Here is a 15,755-nt window from a genome sequence, read left to right as displayed (position 1 = left end):
TATTCAGTATATAAAAAACAAATTTATTTTGCTTGTTCAAACATACTACAGAGAAGACCTTTCCTATCTTTGATTATTACTTCTCTTGAAAGTGCAATACCTTCTAAGCTAAAAGCACAGTGTGAGTGGAACTAATTGTAAAGTGCTCATCAAGGAAGGAGGCAGAATAATGAGTCAAAAGACTATGTTCAGGTAGAGGAAAAAAATTCAATTCCAATGCATTGTCCTTTTTTATATCTTTGACATTAAATGAATGCCTTTAAACACACTGACATTTTGTAATATTACAAAATGAACGTGAAGTATTGAGCAATCAATACAAATAGAACATCTATAAAAAAGGTAAGGAAGCATATCTCCAAACCCTACAAGAAAGATTGACAGTTTGAGGGACCAGAAAATGATAGACAATTGCAATAACTTCCCAGCTGGTCTCCCCATTTCCAGTTCTGTTAAATTTGTCTTCTTAAAGCCAGGGTTCTGTTAACTCTAATCTTCTTAAAGCCCATCTAAATTTCTTGCTTAAAAATCTTCCCAATCTCCCTGTTATCTACCTATCAAATGCAAACCTCTCTGACAGAGACTCAATGGAGTTCTTCTGCAACACGTTTCCCAATTCTGATTTCCTTATTTCCCATTCTCTACTGGTGTTAAGCAAAGTTTCAGCCAAACTAGACTATCAGCTGTTTCCTGCAGAGATCTCACCCCAAATTTTCTATCTTCCTTCACTCATATCTATTTTCTTTATGCATCAACTCATTAGTTTCCTCAGTAGCCATTTATTCAGGATTGCCATTTATTCATTTAGGCACTGGGGGAAAAACAAGATGAAAGATGGCCTACCTTCAAGAAGCTCAGAATCTGCTGGAGCAGTCAAACCTAAGGATACTTCTGAAATGATGTAAAGATACAGATAAGATGTAGATTTCAGTGAATGCCTGGGGAAAAATACCTTATACTCCCTAGAAAGGCTGGGGTTTGTCCCTAGAGGAAGTAAGTGCTCTAAGTCTCCAGGAAATTAGCCCACAAAAGAGGAGGGTAAAAATCACTTCAGGCAGAGAGCACAATGGCAAGAGAAGCACAGAGTGCATAAACAAACAAACAAACAAAATAACCCCCCCCAAAACAACAACAAAAAACCAGTATACGCAATGTACAAGCAGTTTGTACTGTGGAGAATAAGATAGAAACCACAAAGTCCAGAAAGGATGCCCTCTTCTTCCTGAACAAACCTACAACTTCTTCTGGGCAGAAGTATTTGATTAGTGTACTTATAATATTCACTTTGAGCTATATTTATCTAGCCTCATCCTTAAAATGTTAAGGCCAATTTTCTTTAACTCTTTTGCAATTTTTGGTGCAATACTTTTAACTACAGTAAGTATTCAGGATGTACTTTTTGAATGAAATTGAGAATCATGCAAAACCAGGCTGTGGGGGCAGCAAAGGTAAGAATACTACAACTATATATAAATGAAAAAAAATACAATCCTCAGGTAATTAGAATAAACTATTTCTGTATAACCAAGAAAATATCTTTAGTGAACCCATCATAGGATTTTCCACTAGTTCCTCTCTCTCCATCATAGGGCTAGATCAGTGAGAACATTTGACAGTATTTGAAAGTTAAGTGTAGTTCTGAAGAATTTGAGTGATTTTTGTCAATGAGGTCAAGGTCTTCATTATCTTTTATTTTGGGGGGGGTGCATAATAAGAACTTTTCAGTAGTCTTAGAGTAATTGAAGTACAAATGATTAGGCTTAAAATAAACTGCAGCATTATGGAATGATTGAAAAATTATTATATCACTGATTTCACCATTTCAAGGTTTACTTTGGATTTGTGAGCAATATGGAAAAAAAGTCTAGATTTAATAGACAGCTACTAAGTCCTGGAACACTTTTTGAAATATAGTGATTAAAAAAAAAGATATTGTTAGTTTAATGTTTTATCAAAATGTTTAGTACTGAATTTAAAGTATCTCTTCATCCTCATCTCTCTAATCTTCCTTCTGTCATCTTCTACTTATAGCCATCTTTTCCTTCCCTTTCCTATGGAAAAGCACATACTAAGGAAAAGTCACACAGGCAAAGCACATTTCTGTGTCCACCTTAGCTCACAGTACCCTTCGTCCAGTGCAGGCAAGCATATCGCCACTTGCAAAATTCCATTCAATATCATCTTGTTTATTTCTTAGCCTATATTTTTGTTATTGTTGTTTTTATTATATGGAGAAAAAGAACAAGGGAAAAGTGCAATTCTTCTCCTCTGAATTAGCTTGAGATGAATACCCACAAACACTAAGGCACACAAGTATACACACATTCCTGAAGAAAAATAAAACTTATGTTCATTTTTCTTCTGGTTTTCTTAAATATCCCAGGACAAAATATAACATATATTAAAAATTAGTGTTTTTACTAGAACAGTTCATTTTGTTTTAATGTCTCCACATTTAAAAAATTAAAACTAAAGAAATGTGACTGACGTATTGTGAAAAAATTAGTCAAATAAGTGCTTCTCTATATTAACTGTTTCCTTGATAAGCTCATTTAAACTTCTTTACATGCTCCACTTCTAATTTTTATGTTGTCACAAAAAAGTTTCATAGAATATATTATAGAGGTATCCATCAGTTATGGCTAGAGAATTTCTATTGAATAAAAGTTTTAAAGATAAATGCACATAGAATATGATGATCACTAAAATGCTATTTAATCATGTCATATCAGTGAAGATAGTTTTCTTAGTGCAACAAAAAACCCACTGTAAACATTGCAAACAAAGCAATTAAACCTCTATGAAAAAAAAATAGTCAAATTTTATTTCCTTTTACTTAAAGTAACCGGGGAAAAGCAACTTTTGCTTATACCTAAAAGAAAAAAAAATTTCAGAAGTAGGACAATGACAAACCCACTGTGGATCTTATTAGTCATGCAAATCCCATAATGTATATTCTATTATGTAAGTCTCTTTCCCCCAGAGTATATGTAATTTTGAACAATTTTTAAACTCTGTGTAAATACATGCAGTGCTCTTTTGAATAGTTTTCCCTTTCTTTGATTCCACAGTTAATTATATTCATTGGTATGTTGAGCAATGGATTTTATAATATTCAAAATGAATATATAAAGGAATTGAAAAAAGTACTAGTTATTATCTACTAATAAACTTGCTAACCACACTTTTTCCTCTCTTTCTTAAAGAGTAGGGATTATTTTATTTTAGATGTTGCAAACGAATGGTATGTCTGTCATCAAAATACATTATTTTTATACTCAATAGCTATTCTATTATATATATATAGTTCAATATTTTGATTTACACAAGGAACTGTAAATTCAGTACTAGTAATCTAGTGCTAAAGGTTGATGAGCTCTGAAGTTTTTAAACAAGGACAGACCAGTTTTGAATGAATTGCAGACAGCATTTGCTGTGTGTCCAGAGGACTTCTGGCTGTCATTCCACAAATGGACAATAACAGAAATTAAGAGTTCTTAACATTTTTTTTTCTAAATTTGACTGTACTTAATCCTACAGTGACCCATAGATATTCTTTACACTTATTTCTCTGTAGTGAACAATTTTCCATAATATCATTTTCATGCTGCCTTGTAAAATATAACTAAAAGGGGTTTCAGTGTACTCTGTTACATCAAAATAAAGTTCTGTTCTATTTTGAAGGCTAGTTCTATTATTTGGTAAATGTGCAGAAAGGTCAAATTTATTCCAAATAGAATTCTCATTCCTTAGAAATATTTGTTAAGATCTTAAATCACTCTCTTTTTTTGTCTTTATATTCTATCATCTGCCTAGATTTAACCAAAATAATTTTTCTTTCTTATCGCGTTTACTAAATGCCTCCATTCGCAGTTAAGAAAAATCACAAAAGGAGAATGAAATTAATTTCAAAGTATATATGTCTGGTATTTTTTTATTAGAGCTGATTTTTCAGTATCGGGAGAGCTGCTATAAAAACTACAGCAGAGAAAGCTACAGTAGAGAAACTGGGGGAGATGTAAAGAGTTACAAGGAGGATCAGTTCTAAACAAGAATGTTTTGGTTCCAATCTTCAAAGGTAACATTTTCAGCTTGATGGGCTCCTGGTCCAATACATAATTTGCCTCGTTCATTCTTAGCTCAGTTGAAATACAGTGGACTGAATATCCACCAGGCCGAAGTATAAACTCACCATTTATCTATTAAAGTCATATTTAATGAAAATGAAGAGAAATTATTACCCAACTCACTCTCTTTCTCATTACAATTCCTAAAGAACTTTGCCAGGCACATTATCTCGTAGACATCATGATCAAATGTTATTGTTTGCTTTATTATCTCAGTTGGATGGTTGGCTAGTCTAGAATGAAATAGGTTGAAGGCAATACTCTCAGCCTAGAAGTCTGAATGAGGTTCCCATTCAAATGATCCTGATTGTTTGGGGGTGGGGCGGGGTGATTAGTAAACCAACTGAGCTTACACTGCATAGTAAGCGTCTGGATGCAGCACATTTACATCTAACAAGAGACCCCAGAAAACGTGTGTGTGTTTCTTAAACCTTATGTTCGGAACAAAAGACTATCTCAGCAACAGACAATCAGCACTGCATTGCTCCCTGGGATGCGAGCAACACACTCAACTGCACATTTCATTCTTCCTCAGCTCCCAGCACCACAAAGCCTCTACTCGCTTCCCACTCCTGGGTCCCCAGATTGCTCCATAGAGGGGGGTTGGGAAAGCAGAAGCCTAACGTCTATGCCTGCGCACCAGCAAGCCCACACTGGGGTCCCCGGGGCGCTGCTTTCCCCTGCCAGAGCCGCCTGGGGGAGGTAGGGAGGGGAGCCAGGGAGCTTGAGAGGGGACCGCACACCTAGACACTTATGATTTTATTTATTCACAGGGAGGAGGGGGAGGAGAACAGGCTTAATGCAGATTTTCCTCCCGAAGTTGCCTCTTCTTGGCAGATAAAGTCATTTTCTAGCTGGTGCTGGGGGCCCAGGGGAAGGTGAGGGAGAGGTCCTGGCTCTCAGGGCCAGACCTTGTCCTGTTCGTGGAGTCCAGGGGAGGCTGGGGAAGGGTGGACAGGCCGAAGCTGTCCAGAGGGCCGGAGCTGGCAGGGAGGGGCCCCGTAGGGCTGCGAGTAGCGCAGCCCTGTCCCGGGCCCTCCGAGGCTGGCTCATGAGCGCAAGGGCTGGCCGGTCACGCGTGGGAGAGAAAGGCCCCTTCCCACTAAGGCGTCGCTCTCCTGTCCTCAGGCTGGGCTTCCCGAGAGTGCGGGCAGGGAGAGCTCCGAGTCCCAGCGCGCGTAATCATGACCTCGGGGCCCCCTCCGGGCAGCGTGAGCGCGTCGGCGAGGCTGGGCGGCCGCGGCGGCCCCGGCCGTGTAACATGACCCGAGCGGCCGGCCGGCGCGGCGCGGCCATAGAGCCCTCCCTGCCCATGAATCTCTGGCGCGTCTCTAGCTCGCTCGCCAGCTCGCCTCCCGCCTCCCTTTCTCCCCCTCCAGTTCCGCGGGCTCCGTGCGCCTCTCCCTCTCCCTCCCGGTCCTCCCGCTGCCCGTCTCTCTCCACTGCCCGCCTCTCGCCACTGCCTCGCGTCTTCTCTCCCTCACGGCAGCCTCGGTCTCTTTCTCCCTCTCTCCTTTGAAAACTGATCTTTGGCTCTTAGTGTGAAAGTGATTTGAATTTGGCTCGGCGGCGCTCTGCGCCTGCGCTCAGCCTCTGGCATGCTGGCTCCTTCCAAGCAGCTGTTTTGGGTTTGAAATTCCAACATGGCAGAGGCTGCAGTCCGTCTTCCCTTCAAAAACTTGGAATGATTTCAAATCATAGGCACCTTCACTTAACCCTAGCTTCCATTCATCAGCAAACACATCGGATCGATGCTACGCTAACCTATCGGGTTCTCGCTCTGCGCGTTCAGGTAAGAGGAGCTTCGTAGTTTTCTACCATCTGTTTAAATTTGTTTTTGTTTTTGTTTTATTTTTAAAGAATATAAATAGATCCAAGAACTGTAATAAAAAGAGATCTCCGAGTTGTGCCGTAAACATTAAATTTAATTTGCATTCGTTTCTATTCGGTACGCCAACCTGCTGTCTAATTTCTCTGTACAAAGTAGCCCTGAAACATTATAATGCATATTTTAGCTGCTTAATCATTGTAACAATAGTATGGGATTAAGAATTCGCGATTGAAAGAATCTCGTTTTTCGCTATATTGGGCTTACTTATTACTATCTTTTTTTTACTTCAAAAATAAAATAAAAAGAAAGCGGAGCCATAGGGTGGGGCTAGACTTTCTTCGGGAACTAACTTCTAAGTAAATAAGAAGTGTAAATAAGAATCTTGCACACACACGAAAAGTTGAGGTTAAATTACAATCTCGTGGCTGGGGGAACCAGAAAAATGTCACAAGCTCGGTTGCAAAAAAAAAATGTAAGCACATCATTTGGAGGGGGTACAGCGTGGTGGGCGTATTGTTGGCAAGGAATGGGAGAGAAAGATGTATAATTTAATGGTATATACAATCCACTGATCCTATTACCGTCCTCCCCGGAGCTCTTGTTAGTTTCAATGGGAGTGAGTGAAATTGACATGGACTTGCATTCCTGGTCATGTGCTTTTTTTCCTTTCTTTCTTCTCCTGTGATCTGAGATCCCCTTTTTGTTGATGTTGCTTTCCCCCTTAATTATATGCATGTAGGTTAAATGAATACCTGACGAAAGGGCCCACGTTTCAAGGCAGTGACATTTGATAGCTGAGAGGAAAAGTGGCTTTAATGAAAAGCAACCTTTGGAATTCCTGCTTGTGAGAAATCCAATTCAGCTTTTTGTGCTGCCAGCAAGAAATGATCAGTAGCACCAGTGTTTATGGTATGTCAGTTTTGGAATTTACTTCCTTTGCATCTAAATAGGAAAGACAAATTAAATAGCATGATAAAACCATTGAAGACTGCTTGAGAAGCAGATGTTCATGATACCTAATTCTTTTTTATTTAAAAAAATGTATATGTTTATTTTTAAAAATGTATATGTTTATTTTAATCTGTCACCATGCTTTTTGCGTTTGTTATCACTTGTTTATGTATTTTAGTTTTGATTAACATATTACTTGAGTCCACTTTTATTGGGTTTAGCTGTAATCCTGAAGTTGCATGTTACTAGTAATGCACTGCATAACGGCTGAAGTCAAATAGTATGTAAATTAGTTAAACTCAGTGTGGTTTTTTTTTTTTTTTTTTTTTCTTCCTTTGAGGAGGTGGGTGGCAGAGGGGAGAGGGCGGGAGTGTGGAGAAAGATTGCTAACTAATGAAAGTATATATATGTACACACACAGAACTGGGTGAAATTCTCTTTTTCTTTCTCAACCTGTCATTGCAATTTGGCTATCTGCTCTCTTGATGATTGCACTTTGTGGAGTGATCGGTTCCTCTGTGTAGTTTTTTGGGGTGAGTGAATGAAGGTATATCTTTTACATAAAAACAGACTATATATTTTCACTGCTCAAAGTCCTTATTCCAAGGAACAGTGGTAATTTTTTTCCTTGCCATTTACTTGTCTGCCTGTCAGCGCTTTTTACTTTTAACCTGTGACAGAATTAAATAATCAGGCACTGAAATTGACTTCATTTGAAATTGCTCTTTCCTCTTTCAAAAAAAAAAAGTCAGTTAAATGGAGTGAGAGGGGTTTTCAATGGCTCTTGTGGCCGAGCTGTGTGTACACTGTGTGATATTCAATTAAGACTAAGAGGGAACAACAACAACAAAAAGATGTTAAAGTGTTTTGCATAATCAAAGGATATGTCCACTTTAAACTGTTTTTCTTTTTTGTTGTTGTTGCTGTCTTTTACATTTATCCCAACACCATGAATTTCTCCCGCAAAGAGAGAAAAAAGGAGAGAATGTGAAAGAAAGAAATAACAGGGGGGCAAAGCTGCCAGGCATCTGTAGTGTGGCCGTGGTCACTGCTCTCTCATAACACAAATGTGAATACGAGGAAAGGGACTTCAAGACCCGTTGCGCGACATGCACTTCTAGTTGGACCCTGGTGACTATAGAGCTAAACACACACCGCTCTACACGATAGAAAGGATTTGATTGAATTTTGCATTTGGAACTTGTTGACTTTGAAGCGATCAATAAGAAGACTGTTTATTTTAGATGCACATAATTTGCCCTAAGAAATGTTTTAAGGAGGAGAGAGCACAGGTTTTTTTCCCCCGGAGCTGTTGGAGCGAATGGGATTGCCAGATGGGCGATTTCCCTCTGTGATGTTAAAGCTGTAATATATATTCAGAGCAGATTGGGCTGCTGCCTGTGATGAGGAGGATATTACATTTATAAATTTTAAATCGGAGCTCGGACAATGTGCTGAGAGCAGAAATTGGATGGTTTGACTGTTCACTGTATTGATACTTAAATGTGATTTCTGGGTAGTAGTAATAATAATCATTGTAATAATATATAAAAAACATGCTGGCATAGCAATCATATAATTCATGACATTTAACTGCAGATGTAAATGTGCAAATTGCTCCCCCCAAGTCTTCTACTTACTATTAAATAATAGTCACATAATTTATTTCTCTGTGTGTTTAAATGTCTGATGTGCAAATGATGTTCATAAGGAGGAGTCTTGTTATCACACACTAGAATTTTTTTTTGGGGGGGGTAAGTATATGTATAGAGAGAGAGAGAGAGAGAGAGAGAGAGAGAGAGAGAGAGAGATACACAGGAGACACTTGTGTATATGTAGAAAGTGGTGTTTGTGACTCCTATTTTCTAATTCTATTACTTGGATTATTTTTAGATTTTGTTTGTCTCCAATGTGTGGCCTAAAGGAAACAGCTACAAACCTAAAAGGCTAGAAAGTGGGCAAGCACTCACATTCTGGCAGCTCTGCTGTTGCAAATTAAAAGTGTGTTGTGGTCAGGAAATGAAAGCTACAATGTCTCTTTTGAACAAGTCGTTTATCAAGAGAAACATCTATCAGGGACTGCCTTGTCACATTGATCCTCTAAAAGTTAGGTCCGAGGTGGAAGCTGCTTTGATGTTTTTGATCCTAAATTTAATACAACAGAAAAAAAAAAAAGCAAAGATATTTTGACCAGTATAGATTTCTTTTCAAAAAATGTTTCCTGGAACCAACAAGATCTATTTATTAGTATTGTACTGTGTGTGAAGTTTTCAAGCCATCACAGTTGAAAGGCTGAAGGGGAAATCCCAGGCTTCATAAACTTGATGATAGTTAGAATATACATTTGTAATACATTCAGCTTTTTTGTTTAATATAGACATTTTGGAAATAGATTGTTTGAAAGGAAAATCATTTTGAAAAAATGTTTGGAAGACTATGAAGAGTGTCAGAGGTTTTTCATTCATTTAAATTTTAGAGTTCTCTCTTCACTCCCTCTTCTATTTCTTTATTCCTGTTTACTAACTTCATTTTGTTTGTGACAAATTTGCTTTTATTTGGAAAAGAAACATTTTTCCCATGGAAACTGTGTTCCCAAATAAGATTGTATACAGCACTTCTATTGTTTATTAATTGTGCATGTGGATACTTATCAGTATAAGCTGCATGGATTACAAATTCTTTGGAATTTCAGCCTGAAAATAGAGGTATCAGATTAAACATGTCATATATTCTTAAATACTGAATATGTTGCATCTATTATTTAGAATTCAAAAGGTATCGTTAAGGAAATGACCAAGTTTAAAAAAAAATGTGAAAGCAGTTAAGAGCATCCTGCTTATTTTTGGAGGCAAAGATATGAAAGAAGTATTCCTTCTTTGAAATAGTTTTTGGATACTTGTCTTATACTGCTGGTGGCTACTTGTTTTTTCATGTAGGAGTGTTAAATAAGGAGAGGAGAGTGTGGTGGGAGTTTTGAGAAGTGTAATACTTGCTAATTAATCATGTCTGAAATGAAAGAATCATAGCAGGGTAATAAAATCTCATTGTTGTTTTCCTGGAAGAGGGTAAGACTTCTGTTTGGAAGCTGTGCATGTGAGTTGACTTGCTTTGCTTTTCTCCTGAAAAGATAGTTTATAGGGTCTCCTTGCAATTATTTTAAGAAATCTCTTTTTTTTTTTTGAAAATTTTTTTTTCTCCTGACTGTATCAAATCTGTAAGATTCTTAAAACTATATGTGATATCTTCTAAGTGTAAACAGGATTTTTTTCTTTAATTATATTTAAGATTCCTGCATCTGAGTTTCCAGTGCTATTTTTTTTTCTATAGATAGAAAATCTTTTTGGTTGTTTTCATTCATGTTAAGAACTTTGGAAATCATTTTGTAGGCAGGTACTTCTGATACAAGACAGCAGAAATTTCATTAGTTACTTTTAGATAATACCAGAGTATGACCAAAGGGGAGAAAAGAATTAGTATTTTCAAGAATCCATAGAGACAAGCTGTATTATTACTTGCCATTTCTAAAATAGTTTAAAACATAAGCAAGCTGAAAAGATAAATGAATAATTTATTAGAGGTGAATTTTCTTTTTTTCCCTAAGCTTCAGTTTGCCACTTTTTAGAATTTAATTCCTTGCTTAAGTTTTGCATAGAGCCAGATCCAAAAAGTTTGAGTCTCTACAATATTTTTCAGAATTCTCATCTCAGGTGTAGACCGGCTGTGCCAAGGCTTCCCTTTTTGTCTGTGTGAGTGTTTAGAAGCCTAGAATGTTTGCCTAATTAAGTAATCAGTTTTAATGGACCAAATCAGCAAAATTATTACTGCATTTGAAACAATTGCAGGCATTTATGTTTCAAACTTTCTAATTTCTTCTAAGAACCTTGGTTTAATAGAAATGTTTGCTGTTTTACCTTTGATCAATATATTCTTGAGTACAAATTTCATATGCTACTTTTATAAAGTACCACATTTATTGTTGTCAAGCTAGTAAATTTAATTACCAGGAATTTAAATTGATTTATAAATTTTTGATTGGGGGAAATTGTTCTGCAGACATTTGCGGAAATATTGACTATGTTACTGATGGGCAAGACTTGATTAATCAGCATATCTGCTTTTCTTTAAATCCTTGATAAATTAGAATAAGTAAATCACACAGAAAATGATGCAATTTCCTCCCTCAATTTAAAAAACTTAATATAATTTTCTCTTTCTTTTGAGATAAACAAAAGCTAATGTTTTACTAATCAATTGAACTTGGAAATTATTTTTTTTGAACCACTTGAAAGCAAGTTCAAATAATATTAACCTATACACACAGAACAATGATACCTAAGTTGTCCTTTTTGTTTGTTTTATTTTCTTTTTTAATGGAATTTTTTTTTAAGACTGCAAGCAAATGTTCAGTTTAGCACCCAATATTTTTCCTGGTTTTATCTTGTTACTTTTTCTTTTTTCTGATCTTTTTTTATTATTAACTTTTCCATTTAATTCCTGGTAGAAAACTCAAGCATAGCTGCTTTGATATGGTTATTGATTACTGATTCTTTTGATTTTTTTGGTGTTATCATTTAAAAGGCAATTATATTTGAGAGATGCTTACTTAAAAAAAAGCAGGTAATAAAAATAAGGAATGGGCAAAAATATGTTGTATTGGTAAGTTTGAAACAACTCAAAAGCAGGTGGGTGTACTGTTTCCTTACTCCAACACCACAGGTGCCTGTTTAGCTCTGTCTTAGGACAGCACATCCTCTTGCAGCACCTGTTGACAAGACCAGTCTTTGCTGAGGCTGAGGAGGCAAAAAAGATAGGTGATCAGTAACCATCAAAACAGAAGATATCATATGGCACTGTATGTTAATGGTATTTACATATTTTATGCAACAAATCTGCTTGTTGTCTTGTTATTTGAATATTGACACTTCGTTTAACATTGCATATGGTGGGCTGTTGTTTCAGGGTAAATCAGAAGCAGGAAATCTAGAGGAGAATTTCAATTCAGATGTATTTATGATAAATATATGTATAAATGGATATGTTTGCTCATATTTTAGCTACTGTGACTTTCACAAACCATTTGTAGTATCACTTCTTTCAATCATTTTTTAAACTGATACATCTTGAAAGTAGAATGCATGATTTATTATATGAAGGCCCAAGGTTAAACTTTTTTACCCTATAACTCAGCTTAGGTATTTGTATTTTTGTGTTGGGAAAACTTTTTTAGGAAGATTGGAAAATTTGCTTCTTGTTAGAATTTTGTTCTCATTTTCATCAAATGAATAGCTTTTATTAAAAGTCATTAGTGGTATATGATTTACTAATACATAATTTAAAATAAAGTTTTTTTATTTTTTGCCACAGAATACAAAATCTATTTTTTCAAGATTTTTTGTTGTTGATGATGCATAATACAGATGTACACAGAAGTGGGCTTTTTGTTACATATTTACAATATTAACATAATTTGGTCAATTTCCCTAATACAAAATTTAAAATACCTACAAAATATTTTCCTCTCCTTAGAATGTTAATGTTGAAAATACTTTACTTCTTTCTAATGAATTTTGATTTCTGCTGATAATTTATATTTTTCTATTCTAATTGTGGATATATTACTGGGAGAACAGAAACTACACTTTACTCCACCCATCTTTGTTTTTCCCGACTCAACTGTTTGCCTTATGTTAATTGGTTGCTTTTTAAATAACTGACAATTATATGTCATACACATGAATGTAAATGCATCTGAGAATGAGTGACCTCTACTTTCATGCATTGGTTTGTGAGAAAATGTTATTCATGGAAATGATAACATCCAAAATAAAATTTAAAAAATAATGCAGTGTGAAGTCATGAGTTTCTATATAATGTAATATACTATTTTTTTGTGATTACTTTGACTTGTTTTTCTTCCCATCAATCAACACCGTCACCCTCAACTAGAACCAGCTACATAATTTCTGGGACCTAATGCAAAATTAAAACGTGAGGTATCTTGTTCAAAAGTTACTAAAAATTTCAAGACAGCTACGGCAGAGCATTCAACCAGATGAAGGGTCCTTCTGTGAGTGGAGCCTGTGTACCTGAATGGAGCCAGACCTGTATTCACCACCTGCCAACTTTTCTCTTGGGCCATCTCTGGGGAAGGCACTGGGCTTCCTACCTGAAGACTGACTATTCATTCCACAGTTATTCCAAGTGTCTTCACTTAAAGAGATACTAATGGGAGTTGTGTAAGAGAATTGATGGAAAAAAATGGATCTTTGGGTATCTCTTCCCCCCTTTTTTTTTCCCATGAGCTGGTACTTGAATTATTTGCTTTTAACCTAGGCTGCCCTTTGCCTCATCTATTTCTGATATATCCCATGAATTTTTAAGTAAATATTTTTAAAAGGAACTTTGTTTTTAATTGTTTGCAGACAGGTAGATACTTAAGTACTTATTCCCCAAGCTAAGAGTAATCATAGTAGAATTATTTCAGTGGAATTTGTAATCAGAGCCTGGGAGGTTCTCTTGCCAGGTACCATATCCACCTCCTCCCAAGGATAGAAGCACAGGTGAAATAAGTATTTTTAATATAGAATCTTAAATTATCTAAATATATAGAAAATTCTAACCATTTACAAAACTAAAAGCACAATTCATTGAGTGACAGGAAAGAGGGGCAAACACAAAAATAATTACCTTGTTATGATAGTATCAGTATTGATATTTTGACATTAGAAAGTGGCATTATAGCTATATAAACATGTGGTGACAGCTGTGTTAAAGATGAAAAGTAACTCTTTCATGCAGTGACACAAACTTTGCATCATATGGTATTCAAGTTGTGAACTCAGTTTCTCAACTTAATTGTAATAACCTCCTTCTCCCTGAGCTATATTGACCAGGTATGAATCCTACTTCCCTTTGATTTGCATAATCTGTGCAATTTGGGGTACAAAACACCCTGTAGTTTCCCAAGGTACCTCTCAAGCAGATCAAGATTTATATTGCGATACCTAAAGCTGAATTTTGAAGTCAAGCAGCTTTTTCAAATCCAAACTGAGATATGCTGGAATGTCCAGAAAGTCTGGATCTGAGTGCACTTGAAGTTGCACCATTTATTTTCAAAAGAGAGTTCTCACATCAGATGACTCTGCCAGGAAAGGAAATATCAAAGAGCTGGAGAAAAGTATTCTTTTATGTATTCCAAGACTGGGGTGGAGGTGGGGGCTTTAAAGATATTTTTGAGGAATAAAAAAAAAATTGAACTTATTTTGAATGCCTTGTCAGACTTTGTGGTAAGAAATACTATATATGACACCTTCTCAGAAGAAAAACCTTTTCTTTGTCCTGTGTAATAACAAGGCATTGCTCTCTAAATTGATTTGCACTTTAATGAAACAAAGTTGGAAAATAACTATTGTAACACTCCCATTTAATTATAAATTCACCCCACAATTTAGGAATTTTTTTTTTTTTTTTGCATTAAAGCCACTGCGAACTTAGAAATATTTTAATAGGTAGTCCCATTCCAAATTTTAAAATGTTCTGTGTTCTGTTTACAAATTCTCTAGGACAATTTCAATTGAGGGTTTTTTTTTTTCCCTACCTTACGCCTATCCTCTAGTATATTCTCATATTCAATGTTCAACTTGAAAAATAATAAGCCTGGAATCTGGGTAAATATGTGGCAATATGGTCCATTATTATGGCAAAAATAGATGTTTTATTTCTCCTGTATTTGCTTCTCTTTTTCTATTTCAAATTGTAGCTAAGACTAAACACTTTCTCTTAGATCATATACCTCAATGATGCTAAATTGTAAATCTTAATTAGGTATGATTCACTGATTTTAATCTTACAAGATAATTATTCTGAGTAGGATAAAAAGGTTCCCATAATATTGAAGGCATTTTCATTATAATCCCCATTTTAAGATCAAACAAATACTATTAAATAAACAGAGTGCTATTAGTCTTTTATGTTTAATAGTTAATACTCTGAATTTAAGTGTATGGATGAAGAAAGGAGGGTATTTTTGATAGAGCAGTCTTACTGTTTGCAAACTTTAAATCCTTTTGATAAATTTCACTGCTAGGAATTACATGGATCTAAGGACATTTTAAAAATAAAAGTTATAGTTTTGATTATCTAAATGGAATATGTTCTTGTGCATGTGCATAGATACATTTCTTTGTGAAGGTATTGATGTCAGGGATGCTTTTGGTATTTCTTTATGAGTAATTAGGTTAACAGGGTTAGTTAGAAAATGTATCCGTTCCTGGAAAATGAAAAATTACATTCAAGCAGAGGTAAAAGAGTAAAACATATTCATGACTTTAAGTACTTAAAATATATTTTATGACTCATTTTTACAGAATAATACCCAATATGTAACTTGTTAAAAATAATAGCCATTTTTTACTTTTTAAAACACATCTGTATTGAAACTGACTTTCTGTCCTTGACTCACAAATCTGGAGCCAATTTTAGGCCCAAGATACAAAATATGTGGGTCATATCCCCCCTACCCCTACCATAGTATCCTTGGCCAGTGGTGTTAGTGCATAGTTCTCTTTTGAAGAAGAGGTCTACATTACTCAAAAGATTAAGAAGCATTAGAGGGGGGATGCTGATATGGAATTCTAAATGACTGAATCCTAGTCTGACATGAGGGGAATATCACCAGCTTTTAAAATTTCATACACCTATATGGACATTGCTAATTTTGTTTTTTCTTGGGGGAGTGGAATTCTAAGTGTAATATGAATACAAAGAGTATTTATTCCCTAATTTGGAAAATATGTTTTGGGTATAACAACCAACTCATTATTGGTATAAATTTAATCATGTATGTT

The 15,755-nt window shown here is 35.6% G+C and overlaps 1 protein-coding gene across 3 annotated transcripts in view; it reads left to right on the top strand.

Moving 5' to 3' along the window:
* Window positions 1–5,467: 5,467 nt before the first annotated feature.
* Fign (fidgetin, microtubule severing factor) overlaps window positions 5,468–15,755 on the top strand; it is a 130,637-nt gene continuing 120,349 nt past the window's right edge. The window contains exons 1-2 of one of the 3 annotated variants that reach the window (XM_046462267.2): window positions 5,468–5,919; window positions 6,698–6,867. Coding sequence is in view for 1 of the 3 variants with exons in the window: in XM_046462266.2 (XP_046318222.1) it covers window positions 6,843–6,867 (25 nt within the window). In the remaining 2 variants the exon portion in view is untranslated. The remainder of the gene's footprint in view (window positions 5,920–6,697; window positions 6,868–15,755) is intronic. The other 2 variants (XM_046462266.2, XM_046462268.2) reach the window with 2 other exon arrangements.

The sequence above is a fragment of the Marmota monax genome, unplaced genomic scaffold (assembly GCF_021218885.2).
Source record: "Marmota monax isolate L192 unplaced genomic scaffold, Marmota_monax_Labrador192_F-V1.1 WCK01_AAM20220418_F8-fsc00129, whole genome shotgun sequence".
Lineage (NCBI taxonomy): Eukaryota > Metazoa > Chordata > Mammalia > Rodentia > Sciuridae > Marmota > Marmota monax.
The sequence above is the reverse complement of the archived record's forward strand: the minus strand, read 5'-3'. Positions and strand labels throughout refer to the sequence as shown.